Source organism: Globicephala melas, chromosome 16 (genome assembly GCF_963455315.2).
Source record: "Globicephala melas chromosome 16, mGloMel1.2, whole genome shotgun sequence".
Lineage (NCBI taxonomy): Eukaryota > Metazoa > Chordata > Mammalia > Artiodactyla > Delphinidae > Globicephala > Globicephala melas.
In genome coordinates, this window is record NC_083329.1 from 83,735,874 (window position 1) to 83,762,923 (window position 27,050).

Below are 27,050 nucleotides of genomic sequence, written 5' to 3' on the forward strand. Positions count from 1 at the left end.
CATGTGTGCAGTGCCTGGTGTCCACGTGGGGAGTGAAGAGGTCGTGGGACCTCGGCCAGGACTGCAAAGCTCCGAGGGTCTCTATGTGCTCTGGTTTGTGGCTGCAGTCACGGTCGGCCAGAGGACACCCAACCCATGTCCTCACACACCCACACTGTGGATCATCTGTGCACAGGTAGAGAGGAAAAGGCCAATGCCTGCACACCAGAAGCCCCCTTTCCTCCTGCTGTGTGCCTCCAGCACCCCCTACTGATAAAGCATAACATTGTGCTCACCCCGGTGAAGGGCACAGTGCTGAGGCCCGTCCACTATGTCAATGGGGTCAGTGGGGTCTGAGGGCCCAGAGCCAGTAGCTGGCATGGACAGTAGGGAGGTTTGTTCTTATTTGGCATGTAATTCCTATGTCACGTGTCATTCCATAGGACATGAGTCTTGTTCATATGAAGGTACTTCTGAACGGAAAAACTGATGTGTGCTCTTGGGTCTGGCTTGGCGACTCCTTGGAAATCTTTCAAAACTTTATTGTGTTGATATAACTGTAATTACTCATTTCAGGTCTGAAATCTTGTTTGAAAGGTATCTAAATACAGTCTTAATTTTGCCTTAATAGTTTAATAATGGTATTCAAAGGGATATTTAAGTTTTATCAAGAAAAAATAGACTAATGTCTATTTAATTGATAACAAAATATATTAAATATATGAGGAGTAATGTTTTTATTACCAGTTACTTTACTTTTTTTTTTTCCTTTTCATTTTTTATTGAAATGTAGTTGAGATATTTGTTTCAGGTGTACAAAGTAACACTCTTACTTGGCATTCCACTGCTTATCCTTGAGAACAATAAACGTAGCCAACCTGAATCCTTTGCTATAAATACATACTTGCTTTTTCCTGATGCTTCCGTGTCATTGGACCATGTAACCTCTGTGAAACAGATGGATGTTCTTGTTACACAGCCTTGTTTAGAATGTAATCTTTGTTCTCTCTGGTGGCATATGGTTGGCAGGGAGCTTTCTCTTACAGATGTCAATGAATTTGGGGCAGTCTCCAAATCTAACCACAACATAATTTCAGAAACCACAAACCTGGGCTTCCCGGTGGCACAGTGGTTAAGAATCTGCCTGCCAATGCAGGGGACATGGGTTCGAGCCCTGGTCCGGGAGGTTCCCATATGCCACAGAGCAACTAAGCCCGTGTGCCACAACTATGGTGCCTACGCTCTAGGGCCAGTGAGCCACAACTCTTGATCCCATGTTCCTAGAGCCCGTGCTCAGCAACAAGAGAAGCCACCGCAATGAGAAGCCCGCAAACCACAACAATGAGCAGCCCCCACTCGCCACATCTAGAGAAAGCCCATGTGCAGCAAAGAAGACCCAACACAGCCAAAAATAAATGTAAATAAAATAAATAAATTTATTTAAAAAAAAACAAAAAAGCAATACTGACGGCACAATACCTGTTTCCTGAGGAATTAAAACCTAGTGAATCAAGACAGCCTCTTCAATAAGTGGTTCTGGGAAAACTGGACAGCTACATGTAGAAGAATGAAATTAGAACACTCGCTAACATCATACACAAAAATAAACTCAAAATGGATTAAAGACCGAAATCTAAGACCACACGCTATAAAACTGTCAGAGGAAAACATAGGCAGAACACTCTATGACATAAATTACAGCAAGATCCTTTTAAACCCACCTCCTAGAGAAATGGAAATATAAACAGAAATAAATGGGACCTAATGAAACTTAAAAGCTTTTGCACAGCAAAGGAAACCATAAACAAGATGCAAAGACAACCCTCAGAATGAGAGAAAATATTTGCAGATGAAGCAACTGATAAAGGATTAATCTCCAAAATATACAAGCAGCTCATTCAGCTCAATATCAAAAAAACGAACAACCCAATCCAAAAATGGGCAGAAGACTGAAATAGACATTTCTCCAAAGAAGATATACAGATTGCCAACAAACACATGAAAGGATGCTCAACATCACTAATCATTAGAGAAATGCAAATCAAAGCTACAATGAGGTATCACCTCATACCAGTCAGAATGGCCATCATCAAAAAATCTACAAACAATAAATGCTGGATAGAGTGTGGAGAAAAGGCCCTCTTGCACTGTTGGTAGCAATGTAAATTGATACCGCTACTATGGAGAACAGTATGGAGGTTCCTTAAAAAACTAAAAATAGAACTACATATGACCCAGCCATCCCACTACTGGGCATATACCCTGAGAAAACCGTAATTCAAAAAGAGTCATGCACCACAATATTAATTGCAGCTCTATTTACAATAGCCAGGACATGGAAGCATCCTAAGTGTCCATTGACAGGTGAATGGATAAAGAAGATATGGCACATATATACAGTGGAATATTACTCAGCCATAAAAAGAAACGAAATTGAGTTATTTGTAATGAGGTGGATGGACCTTGAGTCTGTCATACAGAGTGAAGTAAGTCAGAAAGAGAAAAACAAATACTGTATGTTAACACGTATATATGGAATCTAAAAAAAAAAAAGGTTCTGAAAAACCTAAGGGCAGGACAGGAATAAAAATGCAGACATAGAGAATGGACTTGAGGACACGGGGAGGGGGAAGGGCAAGCTGGGACGAAGTGAGAGAGTGGCATGGACATATATACACTACCAAATGTAAAATAGCTAGCTAGTGGGAAGCAGCCGCATGGCACAGGGAGATCAGCTCGGTGCTTTGCGAGCCCTTGGAGGGGTGGAATAGGGAGGGTGGGAGGGAGACTGCAAGAGGAGGAGATATGGGGATATATGTATACGTATTGCTGATTCACTTTGTTATAAAGCCAAAACTAACACACCTTTGTAAAGCAATTATACTCCAATAAAGATGTTAAAAAAACCCAAAACACCTAGTGAATCCACAGAGATACTAAATACAGTATATCCCGTTGAGTTTTTAAAAGCAAAAATCTTTCCAGTTAACTTTGGGTTATTTAATACCATTGAGTTCTGAGGATAAAATATCTTCAAAAGCAGTATGTAATATTTACAGTTGGTTAAATGTATCTGTTGATTCTGATTCCTAGTACACACTCCTCAGATGGCCCGGTGAGAAGTGATGGATGGGGATTGGGGGGATGGAGGAGAAGTTGAGGTAGATTCCTTATTTTAGTGAATAAATATTTAGTGAATCAGATATTTAATATCAATTCAGAAATGTGTCCATAAAAATGTCCTTGTATAGCTATCAATTGAATTGTTTTTTTAGATTCAGTTCCCTTTATCTCATAGTCAAGGAAAAAAAATCTTAAATAGTAAGACAAAACCAAACCTTGGAAGTGAATCTTATTAGAAGTTCAGTCCAGGAAAAAATATTGAAAAAAGGAGAAAAAAATCCCCATCCATTTGTAATTAAACAGCTCTAATCCAATTAGAAGGAGAAAAAAAAGCAGGCAAGATAGCAAGAATTAGAGGTTTAACTTTACACTTCTTGGGATTGGATTTCATGGGCACAGTGGTAGTGATCTTTACTTACCGTCATGGTTGACAGACCATAAACTTCAATCTGGAAAAGTAACCGGCACACTTTACAGGATCGAGCATCCTCAGAGGTGTGCACTGTGTTACCTTAGTGCAAGTGAACTGGATTAACTGTCTGTTCCTGTCACTTCCAAGAGGTCTTTACTGGATTCATATTTTTAGCAACATTTAATCATTAGTTTCTTCAAACAGATGTGAGAGGATTACTGACTTTCCCCATGGAGCTGTTTGAAAACCATATTCTCATATTTCATTGCTTTTTGGGGTTGGTTGCTGGAATCCCTGTAGCTCATTTTCAACTATAAATGTGTTTAAGGTGAATTTCAGAATTAAAAAAGAAAAGCTTTAGGTCTTGAATCAGTTACAGATTGATGCTATGGACTTCATAAAATCCAGAAATTATGTTTCTTTCCTGTTCATCTGGAATGTGACATTGCCTGACACATCATAAAGGTATCGACTGAGTTTTCGATAACTGTGCTTCTCTTAGATGAACTGTCTCCAGTGAATTCCTGGGAAATGAAAGAATGATTAACACAACTTCACTGGTAATGAACGACACGGGAATGCTCACATACATTTTCACCTTGCTTTAAGATTAGATTTTAATTTGATTGGTGAAATCCAAGGGTGGACTCATTAGAGAACAGCTCTCCCAGCTGTTGGCCCTCCAGCCACTTGGCCTCTGCTTCTCAAAACCTCCTGGTCCCACCACTAGAACAAGCACTGACAAAGCTGCCTTCAGTTGGGAAACTTCTACTCACCATCTCGTCCTAGTGAATATCACTGAACCTTTGTTATCCCCTCCTTCCCCCTCTGTCATTCTTCTGGGTCATAAACCCTCGTGTTATAAACGCAGAGAGAACTCACCTCTGGAGCACTTAGCTTGGACGTTCCACACACATTCCCAGGATTTACTCTCATCCCCTCCATGGAACATCATGGAACTTCTGTGTCTGCTTTTTTCCCTTAGTATCATATTCCCTTGGAACACACTAAGCACTACAAAGAAATATTTACCAAATGAATGCATTTATTTATGGTGAACGTAACACTAGCTTTGACACGTTCTCTTAAACAGAATGTTTTTAAAAACATTGAGGTTTCGATCATTACTTAAATGATGGCATATATTTTAAGGAGAAAGAGGAACTGATCAGATGTTCAACAAAGTTAATTTGGGGTCAGTTTTTACTTTTACATTTGAAATAAAGACTCTTGCTTTCTCGTCATCGGGACAGAAAGCCGGGTCTCTGGAGCCACGTCACAGAATCCGCCCTCGCACTTGCACGCACAGCAGGGGAGCTGCTTGGGTTGACCTCGACAGCAGCGTCAAGGTCACTGGCTTCCTTGTGTATGCGTGAGGGGCCTTAGATTGTGCTCATGACTCTGTGGTGCTTCTTTCTGCTCCTGACCTCCTTTTCCCCACACACCCTCTCTTTTCACATTACCAGACCCACTACTAATGTCAAGAAGTAATCCCTTGACATTTACTGTGTCGCTTCACGTTGCAACATTTGCTCGACAGGTTCCGGTGTTACCACTTTCCTTTCCTTTCCTTTTTGAGTCTCTTTATTTAGGGAGCTTCCTGCAGAAGGCTGAGTCATCCCGGATGGGTACCCCTTAGACCAGGCTGTTAATTCTCAATCCTATCCATTCAGTGCTTCCTTTTCCTAACAAATATTTATGTTTCTGTTGACTGAAAAATATGCCCAATCTGAAGGTTGAGAATTATGTTTTATTCGGCAGACTTACTGAGGACTTAAGCCTGGGATACAGCCTCACAGAAAACTCTGAGGGACTGTTCCAAAGAGCTAAGGGAAGAGTCAAGATACACAGGAGAAAAAAACATGTAGTCGAACTTCAAAAGATTATTGCTAATCACAAAGACAGACATCTCAAGTTAACGACCTCAGCACTTTTCTGTGTATGGGAAGATGCAAGCGTCTGGGCTCATGGAAATCATTCCTTTGATGTGTACCTTAACTACCTAGGGCCAGTGTCCTGCTTTTCTCCATCCTGAGTTCCCTCAGGGAGAACACGTGGGGATAACTTGATGACTGCAACATCCTTTGTTTACTGAAATGGCAGCGACATTCTTTGTCCACATTTCCTTTACCATCCTGAGAAGAAACTCATGGATAAAAATTTTTCTACATATATAACTTTAAAGGTCTAATGTCTACACTCTAAAGTAGAAGTAACAAAGTAATCTATAATATTTTATGATGCTTGTAAATTATTGAACCAGAAGGTATGATGAAGGAGACCAATATTTGTCCCTTTATTTATAATCGCCTTGAATATAGCAGCTAAAATTACTTTTATCACCACTAATAGGATTTTCCAAACTGGTGAACACTTGCTAAAATTGAAGTAAGGTTTTTCTTAGATATGACTGGTAGCTCCATTTCTGGAAAGCTATGTATATTGTGCCTATTAAAATATAATATTGAATATTTAATTAAATATTTAACATAATGTATATAGAAATAATAGTGTATATTAGTACCTTGAAAAATAATTTATGCTTACACATCTTCTTTTCCAATTACGCTCTTGTCTATAGTCTGCTTCTAGGACATGTGCTAGGTGCCTATCGCTGCCCAGCCTCCCCCAGCAAGGAGGATATGCTTCTGCGGGGTAGGCGCGATATGCATAAATTTTTAATAATCATAAAGTAATTCAAGTGTTAACATTCAACGAAATAATAGTTTAACCCAATATATATCATAAGGCACTTTAAGTCCTATCTCCTAAAAAATAGTAGATATGAAGGCTGTTGGGTTTGGGGAGGGGAGATGTGGCATGTCTGTAGCTGGGAGCACAGGTACTGCTTGAAAGACAAGAATAGAGGGATGATTGCTGTGTTATGCCTTTGCCAGAGTTCACACTTCCCTGAGAAATTCTGGTCCAATTACAGACTATTCAGCTCTCCTCGGGGGGAAGTCTCTCCTGTCACACATACATTAAACCTTTCCCAGCAATTTTCCGTGATAGCAGGCAGGCATTAGAGAAATGGTGCCATTGGCTAGCAACCACAATGAATGTTCATGCCAAGCTGGTGCCGTAAATCTTTGCTGTACCTTCTTTTATTATATATATATATATATATATAAAAATTACATATATATATGTAATTTATTTATTTGTAAGTATATATGATTTTATTTTTTTAACATCTTTATTGGAGTATAATTGCTTTACAATGGTGTGTTAGTTTCTGCTTTATAACAAAGTGAATCAGTTATAAGTATACATACGTCCCCATATCTCCTCCCTCTTGCGTCTCCCTCCCTCCCACCCTCCCTATCCCACCACTCTAGGTGGTCACAAAGCACTGAGATGATCTCCCTGTGCTATGCGGCTGCTTCCCACTAGCTATCTATTTTACGTTTGGTAGTGTATATATGTCCATGCCACTCTCTCACTTCATCCCAGATTACCCTTCCCTGTGTCCTCAAGTCCATTCTCTAGTAGGTCTGCGTCTTTATTCCCGTCCTGCCTCTAGGCTCTTCATGACTTTTTTTTTTAGACTCCATATATATGTGTTAGCATATGGTATTTGTTTTTCTCTTTCTGACTTACTTCAGTCTGTATGACAGACTCTAGGTCCATCCACCTCACTACAAATAACTCAATTTCATTTCTTTTTATGGCTGAGTAATATTCCATTGTATATATGTACCACATCTTCTTTATCTATTCATCTGATGATGGACACTTAGGTTGCTTCCATGTCCAGGCTATTGTAAATAGAGCTGCAATGAACATTGTGGTACATGACTGTTTTTGAATTATGGTTTTCCCAGGGACTATACCTTCTTTAAATCCCTTTTTCTGCTGATGGTAGAGGAGTGTACTTAGACTAGGAATGTAATAGTTTTTGTAGAAGAGTTGCAGGTTTGGCCTGTGAATGCTCATATAAGGTAGAGATATTTCAGTGGTAGCAAGTGTTGATTGTTGTAGGTACCTGCTAAGAGCCTTGGTTACTCCAAAGCAGAGAACTGACTTGAAATTATTCATGAACAGGAATAGCATTGGATGGTTTTGACATTCTGGTTGAGGGGTCCATCATCCTTCCCTCCTTGTTGCCCATGATTGCGGTAACTAACATTTAGCTCAGCAATTAATCAATTAAAGGAGTAGTCAAATCTCTTCATAAGGATGTAAAATTCCTATCATTTTCCTTCACTGAATTTTGGGAAAAAAAAAATTGTCTCCTGCCATTCCAGTAAGCAAAGAATGTTGCCAACCGTCAAGCCATCAGCCACAGTGGCTGCCCCCGACATTTAGGGTGGAGAAAAATAGGACACTGGCCCCAGATGGCTGAGGTTCACATCAAAGGAATAATTTCAATGGGCCTAGACTCTGGCATCCTCCCATACACAGAAAAGCACTAACATCATTAACTTGAGATGTCTGTTTTTTGTGTTTAGCAGTAATGTTTTGATGTTCAACTACGTGTTTTTTTTGTTTTCTTTCTTCAGCAAAAAGCCCCTTACTTCTTTGGAACAAAATTAGATCTCTCCCATATTGCTTCTGAAGACGTTCTGGAGAATAGTTTGGCAGCTTCCTAAAAATACATTCTAAATATACATTTAACATATGCCGGCATTTATCTGAGAGGCCCGGCATACTCTCAGAGTATCTGAGAGGCTATATCCTGGGCTAGAGTCCTCAGTAAGGTCCCCGATTAAAACATAATCCTCAACTTTTAGGTTGTGTGGGGTTTTTTTTCAGTTGACATTTAGGAAGTTGAATGATTCCAGATACATATTTGGCTCTGAAATCTTTGTTTACTTACCAGTATATGGTGATTTGCCAATATATGGTTAAGTGTTATCTCAGGCCCCCTGAAGAGCCATTCAGCCCTTGACATACAACTTGAGATTGCTATGTGTCTATGACCACCATTGCTATATCTCTTGAAAAGCTAGTTTTTATGATTAGAGGAAATACAAGTCAACAAAATAGTATAGGGACCACCCATAAAGTCTTGAATGTGTAATGTGTAAAAAGTATATTTTAAGTGGTCGTTTAATAATACAGAAGCATTTCCCCTTGAAATTGCTGAGACGTCCCTAGTCCAACACAGAAAAGGATATTTTATTTATAATGTATCTAACATGCATATTTTTTATTCAAATAAAATGAGAGGAACTAACCATTGGATGGTTGCTAAATCAGACACTGGGGGTCAGGTACGTAACTAAATAGTTACAGGCTAAGGTGACAAGTGCTGGGACAGAGTTCTGTGGAAAGAACAGGACAGTTGCTGAAGAGGTGACAGTTACTTGATTTAAGGAACCCTGAGTAATCTTCGTAGTGAGGCAAGGTTTGGGCCTGTTTGCAGATGTTCTTATAAGCTTGAGAGTAGAGATGAGGACTTTCCCAGCAGGTGGAGCAGAGTGATATGGGGTGAGGAATTTTGTGTTGGAGGAAGGAAGCCCACAGGAGAGTTGGAATGGGATTTGGGAGGGGCTGAGATTGACAGGGATGGATGTGGCATTGAGATGGGAGAGGGGGAAGTCTGCTCCTGAGGTTTTTTCAGGACTGATGAGCTAGGAAGTGTTGCCTAACAGGATGAGGGAGGGGAGAGACCGAAGTCCGCTTCTTTCCTGGGTGTTTGGACCAAGATTGGATATTCAAAGGAGGAACGTATTTGGGGACATAAAGGAACAGATGAGCAGTGGGCTGTGTTGATTTTTTCTTTTAAGTTTTTATTTTGAAATAACTGCAGATTCACTGGATACAACATACAGAGTACACAGAGGCCCTGTTTAGCCTTCATCCAGTTTTCCCCAGTGATAAGATCTTACAAAAGTATAGTACAGTGTTAAAATCTGGAAATTGACATTGGTGTGACCCATAGACCTTTTTTTCGATTTTGCTGGTCCCTCATGCACTCCTTTGTGTGTGTGTGTGCGTGCGTGCATGCACATGTTTCTATGTGTGTGTAGTTCTGTACAGTTTTATCACATGTGTTGATTTGTGTAACCATTACTACAATCAAGATACAAAATTGTTGGGAATCCCCTGGTGGCCCAGTGGTTGGGAGTCGGTGCTTTCACTGCCAGGGCCCAGGTTTGGTCCCTGATTGGGGAACTAAGATCCCACAATCCCTGCGTCACAGCCAAAAAAAAAAAAAAAAGATACAGAATTGTTCCACCTCTGCACAGACCCGTTTCCCCATTCCTAATCCCTGGCAGTCACTATTCTGTTTTCCATCTCTGTAATTTTGTCATTTTGAGTGTTATATAAATGGAATCATATAGGATGTAACCTGTAACCTTTTGATATTGGCTTATTTTCACTCAGTATAATTCCCTTGAGATCCATCCAAGTGTTGAGTGTATCAAAAGCTTATTTTTTTCCATTGTTGAATAGTACTCCATGGTGTGAACACTCCAAATTTGTTTCCTACATTGAGGGACATTTGGGTTTTCAGGTTTTGGCTATTACAAATAAAACTCCTATGAATATTCATATACATTAAGTTTTTGGTGTGGTTATGAGCTTTCTCATCTTTGCGATAAATGCCGGCATATGTTAAATGTATATTTAGAATGTATTTTTAGGAAGCTGCCAAACTATTCTCCAGAACGTCCTCAGAAGCAATATGGGAGAGATCTAATTTTGCTGCATCCTTGGTGCTGTCACCATCTTTTAAGTTTTAGCTGTTGTAGTAGGTAGGTGTATGGTAATATCTCACTGCGATTTTAATTTGCATTTTCCTAATGGCAAATGATCGTCTTTTCATGTGTTTGTCTTCTGTGTGTTCTCTTTGGTGAGGTCCACGTCTTTTGCCCCTTTTCCAGTTAGATTGTAGGCTCACTGTCAACCCTCTGAGCCACCTCATTGTGCCTCGTTGCTGCCGGGGGTGGGAGAAGTACCAGCTGCCCCCCAGACACTGGGGGGGAGGTCGGGGAAGAGTGTCGCTAAGTAGCATTGCCTCCTGCCAGCCAGCTTTACCCCATTGCTGCCAGGTCGGGTGATGTTCGCTTCTCCACTCGGCCACACTGATTCCGCGAGGGGTCAGTTTTTCTCTTGGTTTTTGGCTCGAGTAGGACAAGTGTTAAGAATGAGGTTTTTTCTGCCAGACGTCCTTTGTCTAGAGGTGGTCCTGCATCCAGGCCTCTCCAGCACCCCACTGGGGATGAAGGAGGAAAGAAAACATGGGGAGCTTACGGCTTTCCTCAGCTTGTGAGGTTCCCGGCCAGTCAGCCTTCCCTGCATTTTTCACAGCTTTCCTATGTTTGTTTATAGTCTTATTTCCAGGACTTTTAGTTGCAGAAATGACTGGCAAGGAATGGGGTGTCCTCATCTTGGCCCCATGTTGGTCTTCAAGACCCTGGGCCCCTTCAGTAGGCAGCCTGGGGCTCAGTAGCACTTCTGTAAAAAAGACATCTGTGTCAGCCCCTTGACATCAGGAGACGATAGGTGAAGGCTTGGACCTTGGCACCCATGCTTACTGGTTGAGACCTGAGACTCAGCGTTCTCATCATATGATGGGGGTGATGCTGTTGGTGATAATGATGCCTGTCAGGGCTCTGTGAGGACTACATGATATTGTACATGGAGAACACTTTGCAGGATGCCTGACTGTTATTAAGGGCTCAATAAATAGGAGCTCTTGTTTTATCTACAGGTAGAAGAGACTCTTGGCTCTAAGAAGATCATTTTTGAGCTTAGTGAGAGAACAAAAGCCAGATCGTGGGGATTCATAAACCAAGCCCAAGATGAGAGAAGTCAATTTTCCTCTGAAATTCTGAGCTGGAGAAGGAGAGGGAGGGCTGTGAAGGGCTCAGGGAGTGATGGGTGGGGGAGAAGGGAGTTTGAGGCTCAGGTAGGAAAGAAAGGGCTGAGGGGAAGGGTGAGCGGAGAGAGGGAGAGATAATTACAGGTCAATTACAGGAAGAGGAAGGTTGCTGCTGATGCTGGATCAATAGCACAGGAGTAAAGAAAAGAAAACTCCTGGAGACCAGGCACAGTCTCCCCTCAACCGCCATCCAGCACAGAACCGGCTGCCTGGCTGCTGTCGTCCAAATCACCAGACATTGTGACCTTGACTTCTCCAAAGTCAGACACCCACTGTTTCAAGGCCTGGTAGTTACTGTTTCTATTTGCAGAAAGGGGAGAAAAGATGAGATTGAATGAGGAGATAGGACGTTAGGAAGAAATGAGTGACTTTGGAGTAATTTATATATAATAAACTCCATATGTTTGTGATTATTTCATCAGATATTTATTAAACGTCTGCTTTATTTCAGGCATGTGCTCTGGTTGCAATGATGAAAACATTGACATTATCCTTGGGCTTATGGAGCTGTCTTTGTACTCTGGGAGCCACGCCTCCCAGACTCATTTCCAGTGGTGATGCCCAACGGGGCTGTGTCCCCAGGAGGACCCAGGCTGGTGAGGAGGTGAAGGGCGGCCTCCCCAGAGCAGAGAAGCAGGGGTGCTGAGGGGTGAGACGTGTGGGGAATGTTCCAGACACAAGGCGCAGCGTCGGTGTAAGAGGAGTGGGATCCACTTGAGGAACTGGAGGAAAGCCAGTGGGGACAGAACCGCTCAGCAGGTGTGGGCAGGACACAAGATGGGGGCGGGCAGCGGGCCACAGGGGATTCGCGGGCACCCGGGGTCTGTGTGCTGATCTAAGAGTGAGGGTCAGCCGAGACGCAGGCGCGAGGAGTGGCGTCGAGCACAGGCTCCGGTCTGCATCTTTACAGAGTGACACTGCGTACCGTGTAGGGTGGGTGTCATAGCTGGGGGCGGTGACGGGGGCCAGGCAGAACGGGCGGGAGGGTGGTGGCCCGGGCCGCACGACGGCATTGGGAGTGGCGGGGGAGAGCGGCTCTGAGGCTGGGCGACTCATCGGCGTCCGGCTGGGTGACTTGTTTCCACTTTGCTGTCATCAGGACTGCTAAGTGTTTTGGGGAAGAAAACATGAGTTTGTTTTTAGACTTTTTTGTCCAAGGTGCTTTTGAGCTATGCAGGAGAAAATATTGGGGAAGCAGTTGCTCGTGTGGACGTATGCAGGGGAAAACGGGCTGTCTCGGAAACGCGGGCTGAAGCCTTTTGTCGTGTGTGGGCGGGTGGGAGCGCGGGCCTGGCGGTGGGGACTGAGGATGGCTGTCGGGGCTCCAGGGACAGGGGGTGTGATGCTGTGACCAGCGGGAGCCCATCCGGAGGCAGACATGAGGGCGAGGGCTGAGGCCAAGATTTAGCGATGAGACGTAGACTAGAAACACTGAGAAGATGGTAGAAACCGAACGGGGACTGGTGAGAGTGTGGCCTACACCGTGTTCCCACCTGCATCCCTTGGAACACCAGCTCCTTGGGAGCGTTTCTATCTTGTTCTCTCTGTTGCCCTCTCACATACATACTTTTTATGATCAATTAGGTATGAGGATAGCTGATAAAATGAAATAGGTTTTTCAACAACATAACTTCTGAGAGTATTTATTTAGCGTGTACCACACAGCATTTTTTTGGCTGCACCGCGCAGCATGTGGGATCCCAGTTCCCCGACCGCGGGTTGAACCCCACCCACGCCCCCTGCAGTGGAAGCGCGGAGTCCTAACCACTGGACCTCCGGAGGAAGTCCTCACACAGCAATGCTTAATGAATCTCAGGACCCAAGTCAGTGTTCCCTGGAGCCCCGCTTGAGAAACACTGGCTGAATGCCAGCAATAGACTCGGCATCAGGAAAGCACGTTACCCCTCTCAACAGCTTCCTCTCCCCCTGCACCCCCTGCTCCCCAGCCCCATCCTCTCTGGGAGCTACGGTTTTCCTCAGGAGTTGGAAGAGCAGCCTTCAGTTGCAGGGCGTGTGGGTTTAGGGCCGCGGAGGTCAAAATACCTGGTGAAGTCCGGGGCTGGCAGCCAGGAATCCAGGTCGGTTCTGGCCAGCGGTTGAGTGAGGGTTGTGTGTGGGTGTTGGGTGCCGTGAATCTTTGGTAACTGGTGAAAGCCTCCAACTTAGCAGCAATAGATCTATTTCATTTTTAGGCAAACAGGAACTGTTGAGAAAAGGAAATTCTGGTACAAACCTGCAGGTAATCGGGGTGGGAGTGGGAAGGGGGAGTGTGCAGTAAGCAAAGGAAGGTAGTAACCAAAAGACAGCCCCTGTGCTGGAGACTGAAATGATCTGGGCTTGTGAGACTGGGAGAGGGAAGCCTTGCTACCTGAATGTTTGGAACTTGGAAATTCCTTTATGTTGTTCATTGGTATGTGAGTGTGTAGTTACTTTGCCCGTGTGTCTTTGGCCATAAGGAAAAATGAACCTATTTCGATAGATAACTCTCATCACCACTGGTATGGTAGAGTGGTCACTAGCATCCCCTTCTTATAAAGGGTTATGTATAGTTTTAAAAAGCAGTGGGGGGGCTTCCCTGGTGGTGCAGTGGTTGAGAGTCCGCCTGCCGATGCAGGGGAGGCGGGTTCGTGCCCCGGTCCCGGAGGATCCCACATGCCACGGAGCGGCTGGGCCTGTGAGCCATGGCCGCTGGGCCTGCACGTCCGGAGCCTGTGCTCCGCAACGGGAGAGGCCACGACAGTGAGAGGCCTGCATACCGCCAAAAAAAAAAAAAAAACCCAACAAAAAAGCAGTGGAAGATTGCTGTAGCAGGGTTGAGCAAATAAGAGTGGTGTTATGAGCAACATGATGTGTCGTGTGGTGGGATTTTCCTTGAATCTGAAGCCCAGCGTATATATTTTTATCTCCAGTGTCTGGTGTAGTGCCTGGTAAACAGTCCGTCTTTGATTGAATCGGTGGATGAATAAATCCCTAAAATTCATCCTTTTTAAAGCCCGACCCTGATGATTACTTCAAACTGGTGGACCAGAGAAGAACCCTTGAGACTAACTTCATTTTGGGGGTCAAACAAAGCCAGAATTATCGAGGTGACCTCTGAGTTCTGGTACAGATTTGTAGTCAATAGTTTACATAGTTGATGGTTGCTGATAAGAGTAAGAATTTGGGGCCTTAACAGCTAGAAAATAACTGATTTTTGCTGGATCCCACATGTTGTGCAAGGAGAAAGCCAATGGGCAAGAAGAAGCAGTTGGTCTTGGTGTACTGATGAATAGCAGAATTTGTAGATTTGATAAATATTGCTTAAAAACCTACGACGTTTTAGTCCTACTTCTTGTACCTTTACACACATAAGTATTCCTGTGTAAGAGATGAATGATGGATACCCAAAAGAGTTGTGTGGAATGGACGTACAGGTGAGTGAAGTCATATGTACTTTTGCTGGGCATAGCTTTCTTATTTCTTTATCTACCTATTTGTGTTCTAGCATTTGAAGTGACTCATTCTGTCTCATGCAGGCATAGGTATCTATTTTGGATTCAAATTACCTCATAAGGATTCTCATTGTACTCTCAGGATGATGCTGAGCAGTTGGCATTGTATCATCATGTCCTCACTAGTTCTTATTTCAAGTGTCCTGTCATTAGATTTCGTCCTTTTACCTCCCTCTTTTCCCCAGAACTGGAGGCCTTCTATTTTCATATTCAATTACTGATTTAATTTTTCAATGTTTAAAAAAAATTACTGACTGCTAACTGCACAGTCACCCCTCGGTATCTGCGGGGGCTTGGTACCAAATCCGCAGACGTTCAAGTCCCTTCAATGAAGTTGTGCAGTACTTGCATATAACCCCACACACCCTCCCGTATGCTTTAAATCACTCGATTACTTATGATGCCGTGTAAGTGCTGTGTAAAACGTTGATGCAGCACAGTGAATCCAAGTTTGCTGTTTGGAACTTTATGGAATTTTCCCCACATGTTTTGGATCTGCATTTGGTTGAATCCACAAATGCGGAACCCACGATACTGAGGGCTGACCATACCGTAGTGAACCATACCAGTCACTAGGACCATAGCAAGACATGGCCTTCCTCCTCCAGAAGCTTGTAGGCATGCGTGTGCATCACCAGTGAGACACTGTGGTACGTGTAGCACAACACAGAGTGAACACAAGGTTCCGTGCTGTTCTAGAGAGAGACTGGTTATAATGGGGTCGAGGTGGGCAAGGCAGGCTTTGTGGTGGACGTCATACCTTTACTTCTCAGTATCCTTTTTGTCACCTTACGTTCCGGAAGCAAAACTGATCAGACCCTCAGAAGATCTACCGATCAGTCATCAAGTCTTTCCATGCTAAAAGAAGCTTCCTTGGAGAAACTAGTCTTTTCTAGTTAATCCCATCTATAGAAAAACCTGCATTTCAGAACAATCAGTGAATTCAAAACAGAACATTCTTTGTTTAGAGGAAATCTGCAGTCTCCAGAAGTTGATCAGGTCCTGTCATCTACAGCAGCTCATGGCTGAGCTGATTTGCTGGGTAAACAACAAATAATGGTTGAAGGGATTTTAATATCGGAGGACTAGACTCAAACCCAAGATACGGCGGTCTACTCAAACTTGTTAATGCACTTAGACAGTATAGTATTTTGGCTGTTTTGAAACATCTTTGTGAATTACAGAGACAAGACTGAAAATAAAATCATCCAAATTCTCCACAAAGAGTAAGTTTGTGTCTCTTGAAGCCTATAAAATCTTCTACCTTATGTTAAAATGCACAGGATCCCCTCCTATAAAGAAATAAACTTAGAACAAAAAATTTTTAGCTTGAGATTTTAAAAGGTGAAAGAAGACACCTAGAAAGAAAAGCCTAGAGCCATTTTTGTATCAAAAAGAAAATTCAGAAGAATCAAAATCTTTTATTTTTGTTCCATGACTTAATAATTCAATTGTACTGTTCTTTCCCCAAAACAGATATAAACAATGATTGCAGTAGTTAAATAGGTACTTTTCCCTTTAAAAATCTTTAACAGCTTTAGGATCAAATTACTTCCAAATTTAACTTGATTAATTTCTGAATAAGAAATGACACTTTAAAATTAATTTCTTGCATTCTGGAGGGTATTATAAACCGCTAAAAAACAAGAGAGGGAAACTTGTTTTAAAACATGCTGGAATAAATATTTTTCATGTCACTAACAGACAATAACATTTGGAAGATTTGGAGATGATCTTTACTTCAAACATGCTAAGAAATATGAAAATATATAGAGTTTTGCTGTATTTGAGATAATCATTATCTAAAAACCACTTGGCTTTTGTTGTTCCAGAGAGCACAGTCAGATGAACTGGAAAAAATTGAAAAACACGGCCGGTCCTCCAAAGACAAGGAAAACGCCAAGTCTCTGGACAAACCTGAGCAGTAAGCAGGGCTTCGGCCCCGCGGGCGGCGTCCAGGCCACGGGGGGCTCTTTCCATTCAGAAAATGAAGTACCTTCTGTGCATCAGTATCATGAATGATGTGAGGATGAACGTGTTTATGTGCATCATTTTTTCCTCTTAACTTGGCTTTATTTCCTTAGGTTCCTTTACGAACTGTCACTAATCCCCAACTTTTCAGAGCGAGTCTTTTGCATCCTGTTTCAGTCCACATTTTCAGAAAGCATTTGCTCAATTCGGCGCAAACTGGAGCTGCTACAGAAGTTGTGTGAGGTGGGTGCTGGTCCATCGGCGGCTGTCGCTTGGGTTCTGATCTTTAATTGTGTTCAGTCATGTTCGTATTTCAAACGAGTTTTCTTTTATTTACCATAAGTACTCATAAAATTTGAAGGATAGGGGTCCCACCAGAGAGAATGTATGACTGAGCATCAAGGTCAAAGCAAATGTGCAGGAGGGCGAGTGGACCCGGGACAGCGCTGCTGGGGCACAGTCACTGGGTGTCCACCCACGCAGGCTTCTGTCCCCCTGCTTTTGCCAAAGCACAATATTCCCTTGTCATGGGCCTCTCCTCCATCAGACTGCCAGCCAAAAGCCACGTGAAGACATTTTCTTTATTTTCCTCCATTTTGTGGAGGGCCCCTCAACAAATTGTTAGTGATTCAAACCAAATGCTTCAGGAACAGCTGTATGGCTCGACAGAAGATAAATATTCATCTGAAAACAAAGAACAAATGCTTGGCAGAAATTACCAATATTAACATTTAAAACGAATTGTCAAAATAGCACCATTCTTTCTGGCTATGGTAAATCATTTTGAAAAGTAGTAAGATGTCATGAAAGACACATTTTCAGAGGAAGTGATGTACATATTCAACTTAAACTGTGTGTTTTGGAAGAAGTGAGTATGAACCTTTCAGGGATAAATCTAAATTTGGAAATTAAACTTTGTAACTACGTTTTGGTAGTTACACCTTATGCCAAAAATTTGCGTTGCACAGAGGCAGGTACAGTTAGGCCGATGGCAATGATATTATTTTGTGGTGGTTCTCATATCACAGCCATATTTGTTTTCCATGCAGTTACATCACAGAAATGACCTAGGCTGGTACGTCTCAGCTACAGAAGCACAACCTGCATGCTTGTGGGTGGTGCAACTTTTTCTAAGTTATCTTTGGAGACACTACTCTTAAATATACTAAAATGAGCACTGATGAAGTTTGGATGTGACCCCAAATTATTAGTATAATATGAATATCTGCCACTGACTTAAGGTAATTCAGACAAGACTGTGAGTGAGAGATTCTTCTTTATCCTGTTTTACAGACATTAAAAAATGGCTCAGGGGTCATGCAAGTTTTGGGTTTGGTTCTTGCCTTTGGCAACTACATGAATGGTGGAAATAAGACTCGGGGACAGGCAGATGGTTTCGGGTTAGACATCCTCCCAAAGCTGAAAGACGTCAAAAGCAGTGTAAGTATTTCGGGTGAGTGAATGTAGCACACTGAGGACTGGGCATCTTGTTGAGTAATAAGTTTGACTGTAAACCAGTGTGATAAATATTTATGTCCCAAGGTAAAAATTTCCTTTGTGTTCTAAGCTAGACAAAAGTAGTGGCCACCATATATTTGTGATCTAGAGAAGAATAGTGTTTCCTAAAGTGAGTAATTTTGAATCCTGTGTCTAATGAATAATTGAGAAGACAATATTTTAAAATAAAAATAATTACTTTTTAATATCTTCCCCATGTTTGCTAATATTTATCCTTTTGGATCTGAGGACTAGTTGATTTCTATAAATTAGACAGTGTATCCATCCCTTTCTTCTCTCCATGTTAAGCAATGGAGGCCAACAGGCCCATGTTTTAAAAACAAAACAAAGACGAGTGAAAGTAGTTAATAAATAAAATTTAAAAGATGATCCTGTTTTTCTCTATATCATCCTCTCCTTGATACTGGTATATATGAGAACATCTAAGCCCTTTTGCAAACCTAATTATTATTTTTTATTCTACTTCTGTAGTTGTGTTTGTTTAAAATTAACATCTAAGAGATTATGAGAGTGTCAGTAGAAATATAACATCAGGGAAACCACCACAGTGGTCAGAGTTAAAGCCTGACATTGTAAACTTAGAAAATAATAGAATTCTGTTTCTCTGATAAAAGAGTCTTCACAAAGAACTATATGATGAAGGAAATTATGAAGGAAATGTTTTTAAAATATTGAGTTTAAGTGAACAATTGGCCTATAAAAATGAAATTACAGAGAATTGGCCCTCCTAGATAAGGCAATAATCTCCCTGATAGAAGGGAGATACATTTTTTGCTTTTTTTTGCCAGTCAGCAACTCACTGGTTTATTCATTCATATCCACTCATATGTTCATTTAACATTCCTTCATCGGACTTCTATGAAATGCCAGACAGTGTGCTTTTCCATAATTGGGAAAAACACAGTCCTTGCTTGGAACACCAACAGCATATATTTTTTGTGATTTTTATGGTTATATTTCTTCAAATGATGTTTTATTTGTATGATATACATTTTCATATGAACCTCCAATATGTCAACATGATAAATCATTTATTCAAAAACAAAAGGTTTTTTTCTAAACACATGGTAGTTTTTGAATAGTTCTTACAGCTGATTGTTGGACTGAAACAAGTAGTTTTTGTAAATAACATTGGAATACAAATAGCATCAATATAATGTTACTTATCAAAATGAATCTGAAATAGATTCTATGATCATAATTATATATGAATAAAGGGGTTTTTTTTGTTATTTTTTTTTGCGGTACGCGGGCCTCTCACCGCCGCGGCCCACCCCCCCACCCCCCGCCGCGGAGCGCAGGCCCAGCGGCCACGGCTCACGGGCCCAGCCGCTCCGCGGCATGCGGGATCCCCCGGACCGAGGCACGAACCCGCGTCCCCTGCACCGGCAGGCGGACCCCCAACCACTGCGCCACCAGGGAAGCCCAGGGGGTTTTTTGTATTGATTGATATATCTTATTCAATCCTTCTATAAGTTAAATTTCGTTAATTTAAATAATTAAGGAATAATCTGGAAAAAATAATCAAGAAGGAAGTTTTTAAAAAATAATTTCACTTGCATTCTCACAAGAGCTATATGCAAAGTCTATTTGGTTCTTTCTGTATAAAATGAAGATAACTATATCTATATAGTTATATAGACCTGCATAGATGGAGCTGTTCCTTGGATCAGTCAGAATTAACTTCTGCTCAGCACGCCTGTCAGCAGGCATTTAATGTGTTTTGTTAATTGATTCAGGTATTGCTGATCATTTCACTGATTTGCAAGTTAGGAAAGACAAAGGAAGTCAGGTGCTTAAATCATTTTACAAGCACTCCTGTTTCTAATAAATGTATTACTTTTATTATTATAGCTATATATTTCCGTGTAATATATGTATATAGAAATATATATGGGGAGTCTAATAGATATATTATCATGTCATGTCAAACTTGATTATAAAGGGATGTTGTTCTTTTATTATCAGTGGGGGAAAAATCATGTTTAGATTGAACATTCCAGAAAACAAAGTTTGTATTATAGGGTGTATTTTTAAAATATGTATTTGGTTTCACACATTCAGATTATCTAATACGAATTTTGAGCAATGAAAAAAAAATTAAAAATTAATTCCTCTAAATATGCCAGAAAGAAGGTGGAAAGCTATTCTTTGAAGATTGTTCGATATGAAACATTTTTTTTCTTTAGAACTACATATATTACATTATTTATAGCTGCATGGATATTAATTCCTAAATCTCAGTTGCTGACATAATTTATAATACGCATTTGCATTTTTAAAGCTCCAGCTTACTTGAAATAATACTTAACTTAAAATTTCTTAATCTACATACTAACAAGCCTCAATCAAACTTCCTGTTGGAGTGGTCCCTGTTGGTCCAACCATGCAGAAATGCTGGTGATGTTTAGTCATTTCAGTTTAGATAGTAGTTATACCTTTCAATAATAAAACATAAAATTAATGAACTAATTGTCTGGTCGAGGAGGGTGAAAACAGAAAGGTGGATACATCTGAGACCCCACCCTGAAACAGCTGTGCTTCCACGTGGGGCTTAGGTGGGAACAGTGGGGAAAACAAGACCGTCTGGACCGGTAAAGTAAGAAGAAACAGAGAACTTCACCTTTCATCCCAAATATTCTCATCTACATGTGTGGATTTACTGGAGTGAATTTAATTTAACATTGTACATTTAATAATTTAAAAAATATATTTCTACTCACTTTGGTCTCTCTGTCTAGGACAATAGCAGAAGCCTTTTGTCATATATCGTTTCCTACTATCTTCGCAATTTTGATGAGGTGAGACAGTTTTTACATAGAGTCACATCTTGTTATTCCTCATTGTTGAGCGATTTGGCCGTGTTTGTCTTCGTTTTGTCATTGCTGCTGTTGCTCAGTCCTCATTCATTTAAACGTTCTGTGCTTCCTGCTGATCAGGATGCTGGGAAGGAACAGTGTGTGTTTCCACTGCCCGAGCCCCAGGACCTCTTTCAGGCCTCGCAGATGAAGTTTGAAGACTTTCAAAAAGACCTCAGAAAACTCAAGAAAGACCTGAGAGGTAACTTACAATGTTAAAGAAACTCATGGTTGTTATTTATGCTTTTTTAATGAGGACAGATTTTTCAGTGTTTTTAAAGAAAGTAAAACCATTTACATCCATGTAAACATTTTTGTGTGTGTGTGGCAAAAGAAAAATTTTACCAATAATCTTATTCTTTTGTTGTGTACAAAGTTATGTGTATTAGAAATTTAGTTATTGAAATAGCATCTTGGTTATTTGAATAGCAGCCTCTTTCATCAGGGGCAGATTTAACTGTCTTGCTTTCACTTTATAGCCGAGAACATTTGTACATTTATCATGTTGTTGTTAAAAGATACATATTCCCTCCTACCCACCCTTGCTATACTTGTCTGAGATTTTGTGGCGTGTAAACTTTCCTGGAAAGAAAACATCTTTCTTCACATATTTGGTCAAAAAACATGTGCATGTGTAATGCTTTTTTGTTAGTTGAAAAGCCTTATATCAAATCATTTTGAAGAGAGTTTGAAATTCTTCAAAATGGTAAATTTAAAGAAAAGCACAAAAGCAAGTAGTTTACAGTTTTGTTTTTTTTTTTTTGTAGATAAAATCCCTTTCATCCCCTTCCCCTGCCTTTTTTAATGAAGTACAATTGGCTTACAATATTATATTAGTTTCAGGTGTACAACAATATATCTTCATCTATTATGTACCAAAGTTATTACAGTATTATTGACTTTATTCCCTATGCTGTACCTTACATCCTTGTGACTTATTCATAACTGCCGGTTTGTACCCCTAATCCCCTTCACCTATTTCACTCATCCCTTTTACTTTCTTTTCATGAGGTTTCTTCTTGCTGTGAAGTTGAGAACACCTCAGCTGTCGATTTAAGCATCTTTCTAACTCTTTAAGCACAGACAGGGATGGAGTAAATTTATGTGAGATTTTCATTTCATGTTATATCACTATATGAGAAGAGGCTTGGTTACCCCAGAAACCAAAAGATGATAAAACTTTTTAAGAGATTCTATCCCAGTGTTGAAATGCTTATCTAAAGATACTTATCTGTAATCAGATTTATGGAGTTGTTATATTCTGGTCACAGATGCGTTTATATGGATTTAAATCAACATAGTAACATTATATAATTTGCCCGTAGTTCCTAAATACTTAACATTTATTATGGGCCTGATGCATGAAAGGCCTTTGCTAGGTGCTGTGGGTACCACAGATACAATCGTCACTGTCAAGGAGGGGTGAAGTCCTGCCGTTTAGATGCTCCCCTGAGAGCATCAAATATGGGTGCTCATGGATAGAGCCTAAGAATGACTGCCTGTTTTTAAATAAATAACAATTAAAACTATGTTACAATTGTGTAATGCTACATTACTATGTATCTAAGTATGATTTCTTAAAGCAATACAAAACGCAAACCATTCATGTGTAGTATTTATCATACTTCAAAATTTAGCCAGGTATCTTGGTTTGCTTATGAAATTCTCCTTCTCCTTGTTCTTGTTCATCTTTCTTCTTTCTTCTTTCTTCTTTCTTCTCCTTCTCCTTCTTCTTCTTCTTTTCTCTCTCCCCCCCACCCCATGTGGTGCTGGGCATTTCTGGGGTTTCTGGAAAATACTTAACACTTTCATCACTTCAGTCTTGCAAAGCAGGATTTCATAGTTTACACATGATTTTATAAACAGGTGGAATGGTGATCTCATGAACAGGGGATTTATGTTGACTTTGGTTGGTGCTTCCCTTTGGAATGTTTTCTCATTCACGTTTCATATCTACATGCTTTCTCACTATGGTTACATGAGGTCATGAAAATGGCAGATTCTCACAAGACACAGAGCTAAAAAGAGAAATGTTTTTTGAGAGGTATTATTTTGGATATAATTACCTTAAAATAATGTTCACTTTGATAAATGTAGCCTAATAATGATTCCTTTCAAGTGATCAAATTAAGTAATTCATTTCAGAATATTCAAGTAGCCTGTCCACATTTTTTTTTCAGAAGCAAGTTTTTTTAAGAAGACTTAGAAAATGATATGATATATGTAGAGAGTTTTCACAATATTTTCCATATAATAAGTATCCAAAAATATTAGTTATTTATAATAAGGAAAAATAGAATAAAGAGTATGACTAGTTTGATAAAGACAGATAAGTTATAACCATTTGGTCACTCATCTTCTGGCTCTGTCACTGTTTCTGCCTCTGCTTCTAGACTTAATTTTCATTTCAAAAGAAAGACCAAGAAATAATGCGTTATGGCTCAGACAACCGAACCTCATTTTAGCATTTTGTAAGAGTACCCGCTGTGTTTGGTGTCTGTACTTGTTCCCAAGATTCCTGCAGCTCCTTGGTGCTCCCCTGACTGTCCGAGCTCAGTGACAGGTAGCTTTTGTTCTCTCCTGGCCGTTAGCAGCTTCTCTCTTTTTTTTTTTTTTTTAATTTTAACATTTGAGACAGTTTTTATTAAATATAAGCAAAATAAAGCAAGCAAGCTCTAAGAAGGCAGGACAACATAAGGGCATTTTCTTTGGATGGTGTACAGCACCGTTAAAGTTAACTTAGATTTTAAAAAACCATGAGCGCAGATGGCTAACTACATTTTGTTTCCCTTAGTAGTTTTAAGATCTACCTAGTCATGAATTTATTATTTAAGGAATTTTTCTTCTCCAGAATATAAGAACATGATAACCAAATAAATTTATTTAGGAAAGCACTGTACAATAAAATTTAACTTATTCATTCTTTTCCATGTCAAGATGTTCTCCACATCTTCCACATTATGCATTAATAAAACTAATGTAGGGTAAAACCTTCACTCCAATCCCACAGATCACCTTATGTGGTTAATACTATTTTCCAAAAACAAGCAGAACAAGCAGCAGAGTTGTTTACTCCTTTTAGACATTTAGCTTTAAAACCATTAATTTTAATCAAAGTAAAATTGTTCTAAGAAAGCTATTCAACATATCCAGAAATAGAACCCCATTTTCTCTCTTAGCATCACCCCAGAGTATTAGTTAAGAACCATCTGCTAAGCTATAATACTAGTGCCAGAGACTCATTAGCTACTGGTCTCACCATAGGTCAATTGCTGGTTTGAGCAAAAGAGCTTAAATTATTTGAGATTAACATTATTAGTAGCCTCCCAAAAGGATGACTACGAATACTTTCATTCACAATGCTAGACAAGGTATCAATATTTCTATCTTTCCCCTTTGAAAAGAGTATTGTTTTAAAATATTTTGTCTGTCAAAACTTGTAGCAGCTTCTCTGGATGCCAAGTGATGGCTTCTGTTCCAGTGCCTTTCTTGGGTCGAAACAGTTCCACTCGCCACATGACTCAACTCTGTGTGCACTGAGCATGGAGTAATTAAGTTCCTGGAACTGGGCAAGAATGTTCTCACGCACATTCCTCCCTGAATCCTCTACCCTCCCCCACCTTCAGTATTTGACTTGAAAGTGTTTAAAATTCATTACCTGTATCTTTCACAGATGTTGAAATAATGTTTGTATCCAGACATATTTAGGAAAAATCAGTCCTTAAACTTGTTTGTATTGATTTATATTTGTTTGTAACAATTGTATTTATCATTGTAAATTTCTGATTTTATTTATTTTTGTTCAAGGAAAGAAAAAATGATGTTATAAACTCAATTCAAATGCAACCAATAGCTTTTTAAAAATATTTTTATTATGATTTTAAAATGAATATCAGTTCCATCAGAACACTGAAAATGCAAACAGGAAAATACACTATTTATGTCAGTGTAAATAAGCAATAAACAATTTACAATAGGAACAGAAAACAGTTTTATTTGAGCCAAACTGAGGGCTATAGCCTGGAAGACAAAATGTCAAGAAGCACTTCAATTGTGTTTTGCTGGACTACAAAAGGGGAAGGCTTATACGGGCAAACACTGCAAAATTATGTGATTTGTTTGTTAAGAATTAGGATTGGAGGGGCAAGAAGTAAGGGTGTTTGTTAAGCAAGGACCCATGGGCTCCAAAATGGTTGCTTAGTTACAAGGGGAAACCTTGAGACCATAAGGTTGGCAGCTGCCAGCAGGTACTATTTTGAGAATGATTGCTGGTGTCCTTGAGTTTGATACAGTGCAGAAAATTCAAGTTCTTGGGATTTCCCTGGTGGCCCAGTGATTAAGAATCTGCCTGCCAATGCAGGGGACACGGGTTCGAGCCCTGGTGTGGGAAGATCCCATGTGCCGCGGAGCAATTAAGCCCCATGCACCACAACTACTGAGCCTATGCTCTAGAGCCCGTGAACCGCAACTACTGTGCCCACGTCCCACAACTGCTGAAGTCCGTGTGCCTAAAGCCTGTGCTCTGCAACAAGAGAAGCCACCACAATGAGAAGCCTGTGCACTGCAGTGAAGAGTAGCCCCAGCCCACCACAACTAGAGAAAGCCCGCCCACAGCAACGAAGACCCAACACAGCCAAAAATAGATAATTAATTAATTAATTAAAAAAAAATTCAAGTTCTCAGTAATACAGGAACATGTCTGAAACCATACGTACAATGACACTAATGAAAGAAATTGAAGACAACACAAAAAGGTGGAAAGATGTACCAGATTCTTAGATTGGAAGAATTAACATTGTTAAAGTGACCATACTATTCAAGTCAATCTACAGATTCAGTGTAATCCCTATCAAAATACCAAGGGCATTTTTCACAGAACTAGGGCAAATAATCTTAAAATTTGTATGGAAACACAAAAGACCCCAAATAGCCAAAACAATCTTGAGAAAGAAGAACAGAGCTGGAGGAATCATGCTCCCTGACTTCAGAGTATACTACAAAGCCTACAGTATTCAAATCAGAATGGTACTGGCACAAAAACAGAAATATAGATCAATGGCACAGGATAGAAAGCCCAGAAATAAACCCATGCACGTATGGTCAATTAATCTACAACAAAGGAGGAAAAAATATACAATAGAGAAAAGACAGTCTCTTCAATAACTGGTGCTGGGAAAACTAGACAGCTACATATAAAAGAATGAAATTAAGAGCATTCTCTAACACCATCTACAGAAATAAACTCAAAATCAGTTAAAGGCCTATATGTAAGAACAGAAACCGTAACACTCCTAGAGGAAAACATAGGCAGAACACTATGACATAAATTGTAGCAATATTTTTTTTGGATCTGTCTCCTAAAGCAAAGGAAATAAAAGCAAAAATAAACAAATGGGACCTAATTAAACTTAAAAGCTTTTGCACAACAAAGGAAACTATCGATAAAATGAAAAGACATCTTACAGTATGGGAGAAAACATTTGCAAATGATATGACCAGTAAGGGGTTAATATCCAAAGTATATTAACAGGGACTTCCCTGGTGGTACAGTGGTTAAGAATCCACTTGCCAATGCAGGGGACACAGGTTCGAGCCCTGGTCCTGGAAGATCCCATGTGCCACAGAGCAACTAAGCCCGTGTGCCACAACTACTGAGCCTGTGCTCTAGAGCCCAGGAGCCACAACTACTGAGCTTGCATGCCACAACTACTGAAGCCCATGTGCCTAGAGCCCGTGCTCTGCAACAAGAAAAGCCACCGCAATGAGAAGCCCACGCACCACAACAAAGAGCAGCCCCCGCTCCCTGCAACTAGAGAAAGCCCGCATGCAGCAACAAAGATACAATGCAGCCAAAAATTAAAAAA

At 40.5% G+C, this 27,050-nt stretch overlaps 1 protein-coding gene across 2 annotated transcripts in view; it reads left to right on the top strand.

The window, feature by feature from the left end:
- Nucleotides 1–27,050, top strand: part of FMN2 (formin 2) — a 310,405-nt gene that overhangs the window by 206,806 nt on the left and 76,549 nt on the right. For both annotated transcript variants that reach the window (XM_060286264.1, XM_060286265.1), the window contains 5 exons: nt 16,672–16,763; nt 16,924–17,053; nt 18,104–18,250; nt 21,070–21,129; nt 21,268–21,388. In XM_060286264.1, coding sequence (XP_060142247.1) covers nt 16,672–16,763; nt 16,924–17,053; nt 18,104–18,250; nt 21,070–21,129; nt 21,268–21,388 — 550 coding nt within the window. The remainder of the gene's footprint in view (nt 1–16,671; nt 16,764–16,923; nt 17,054–18,103; nt 18,251–21,069; nt 21,130–21,267; nt 21,389–27,050) is intronic.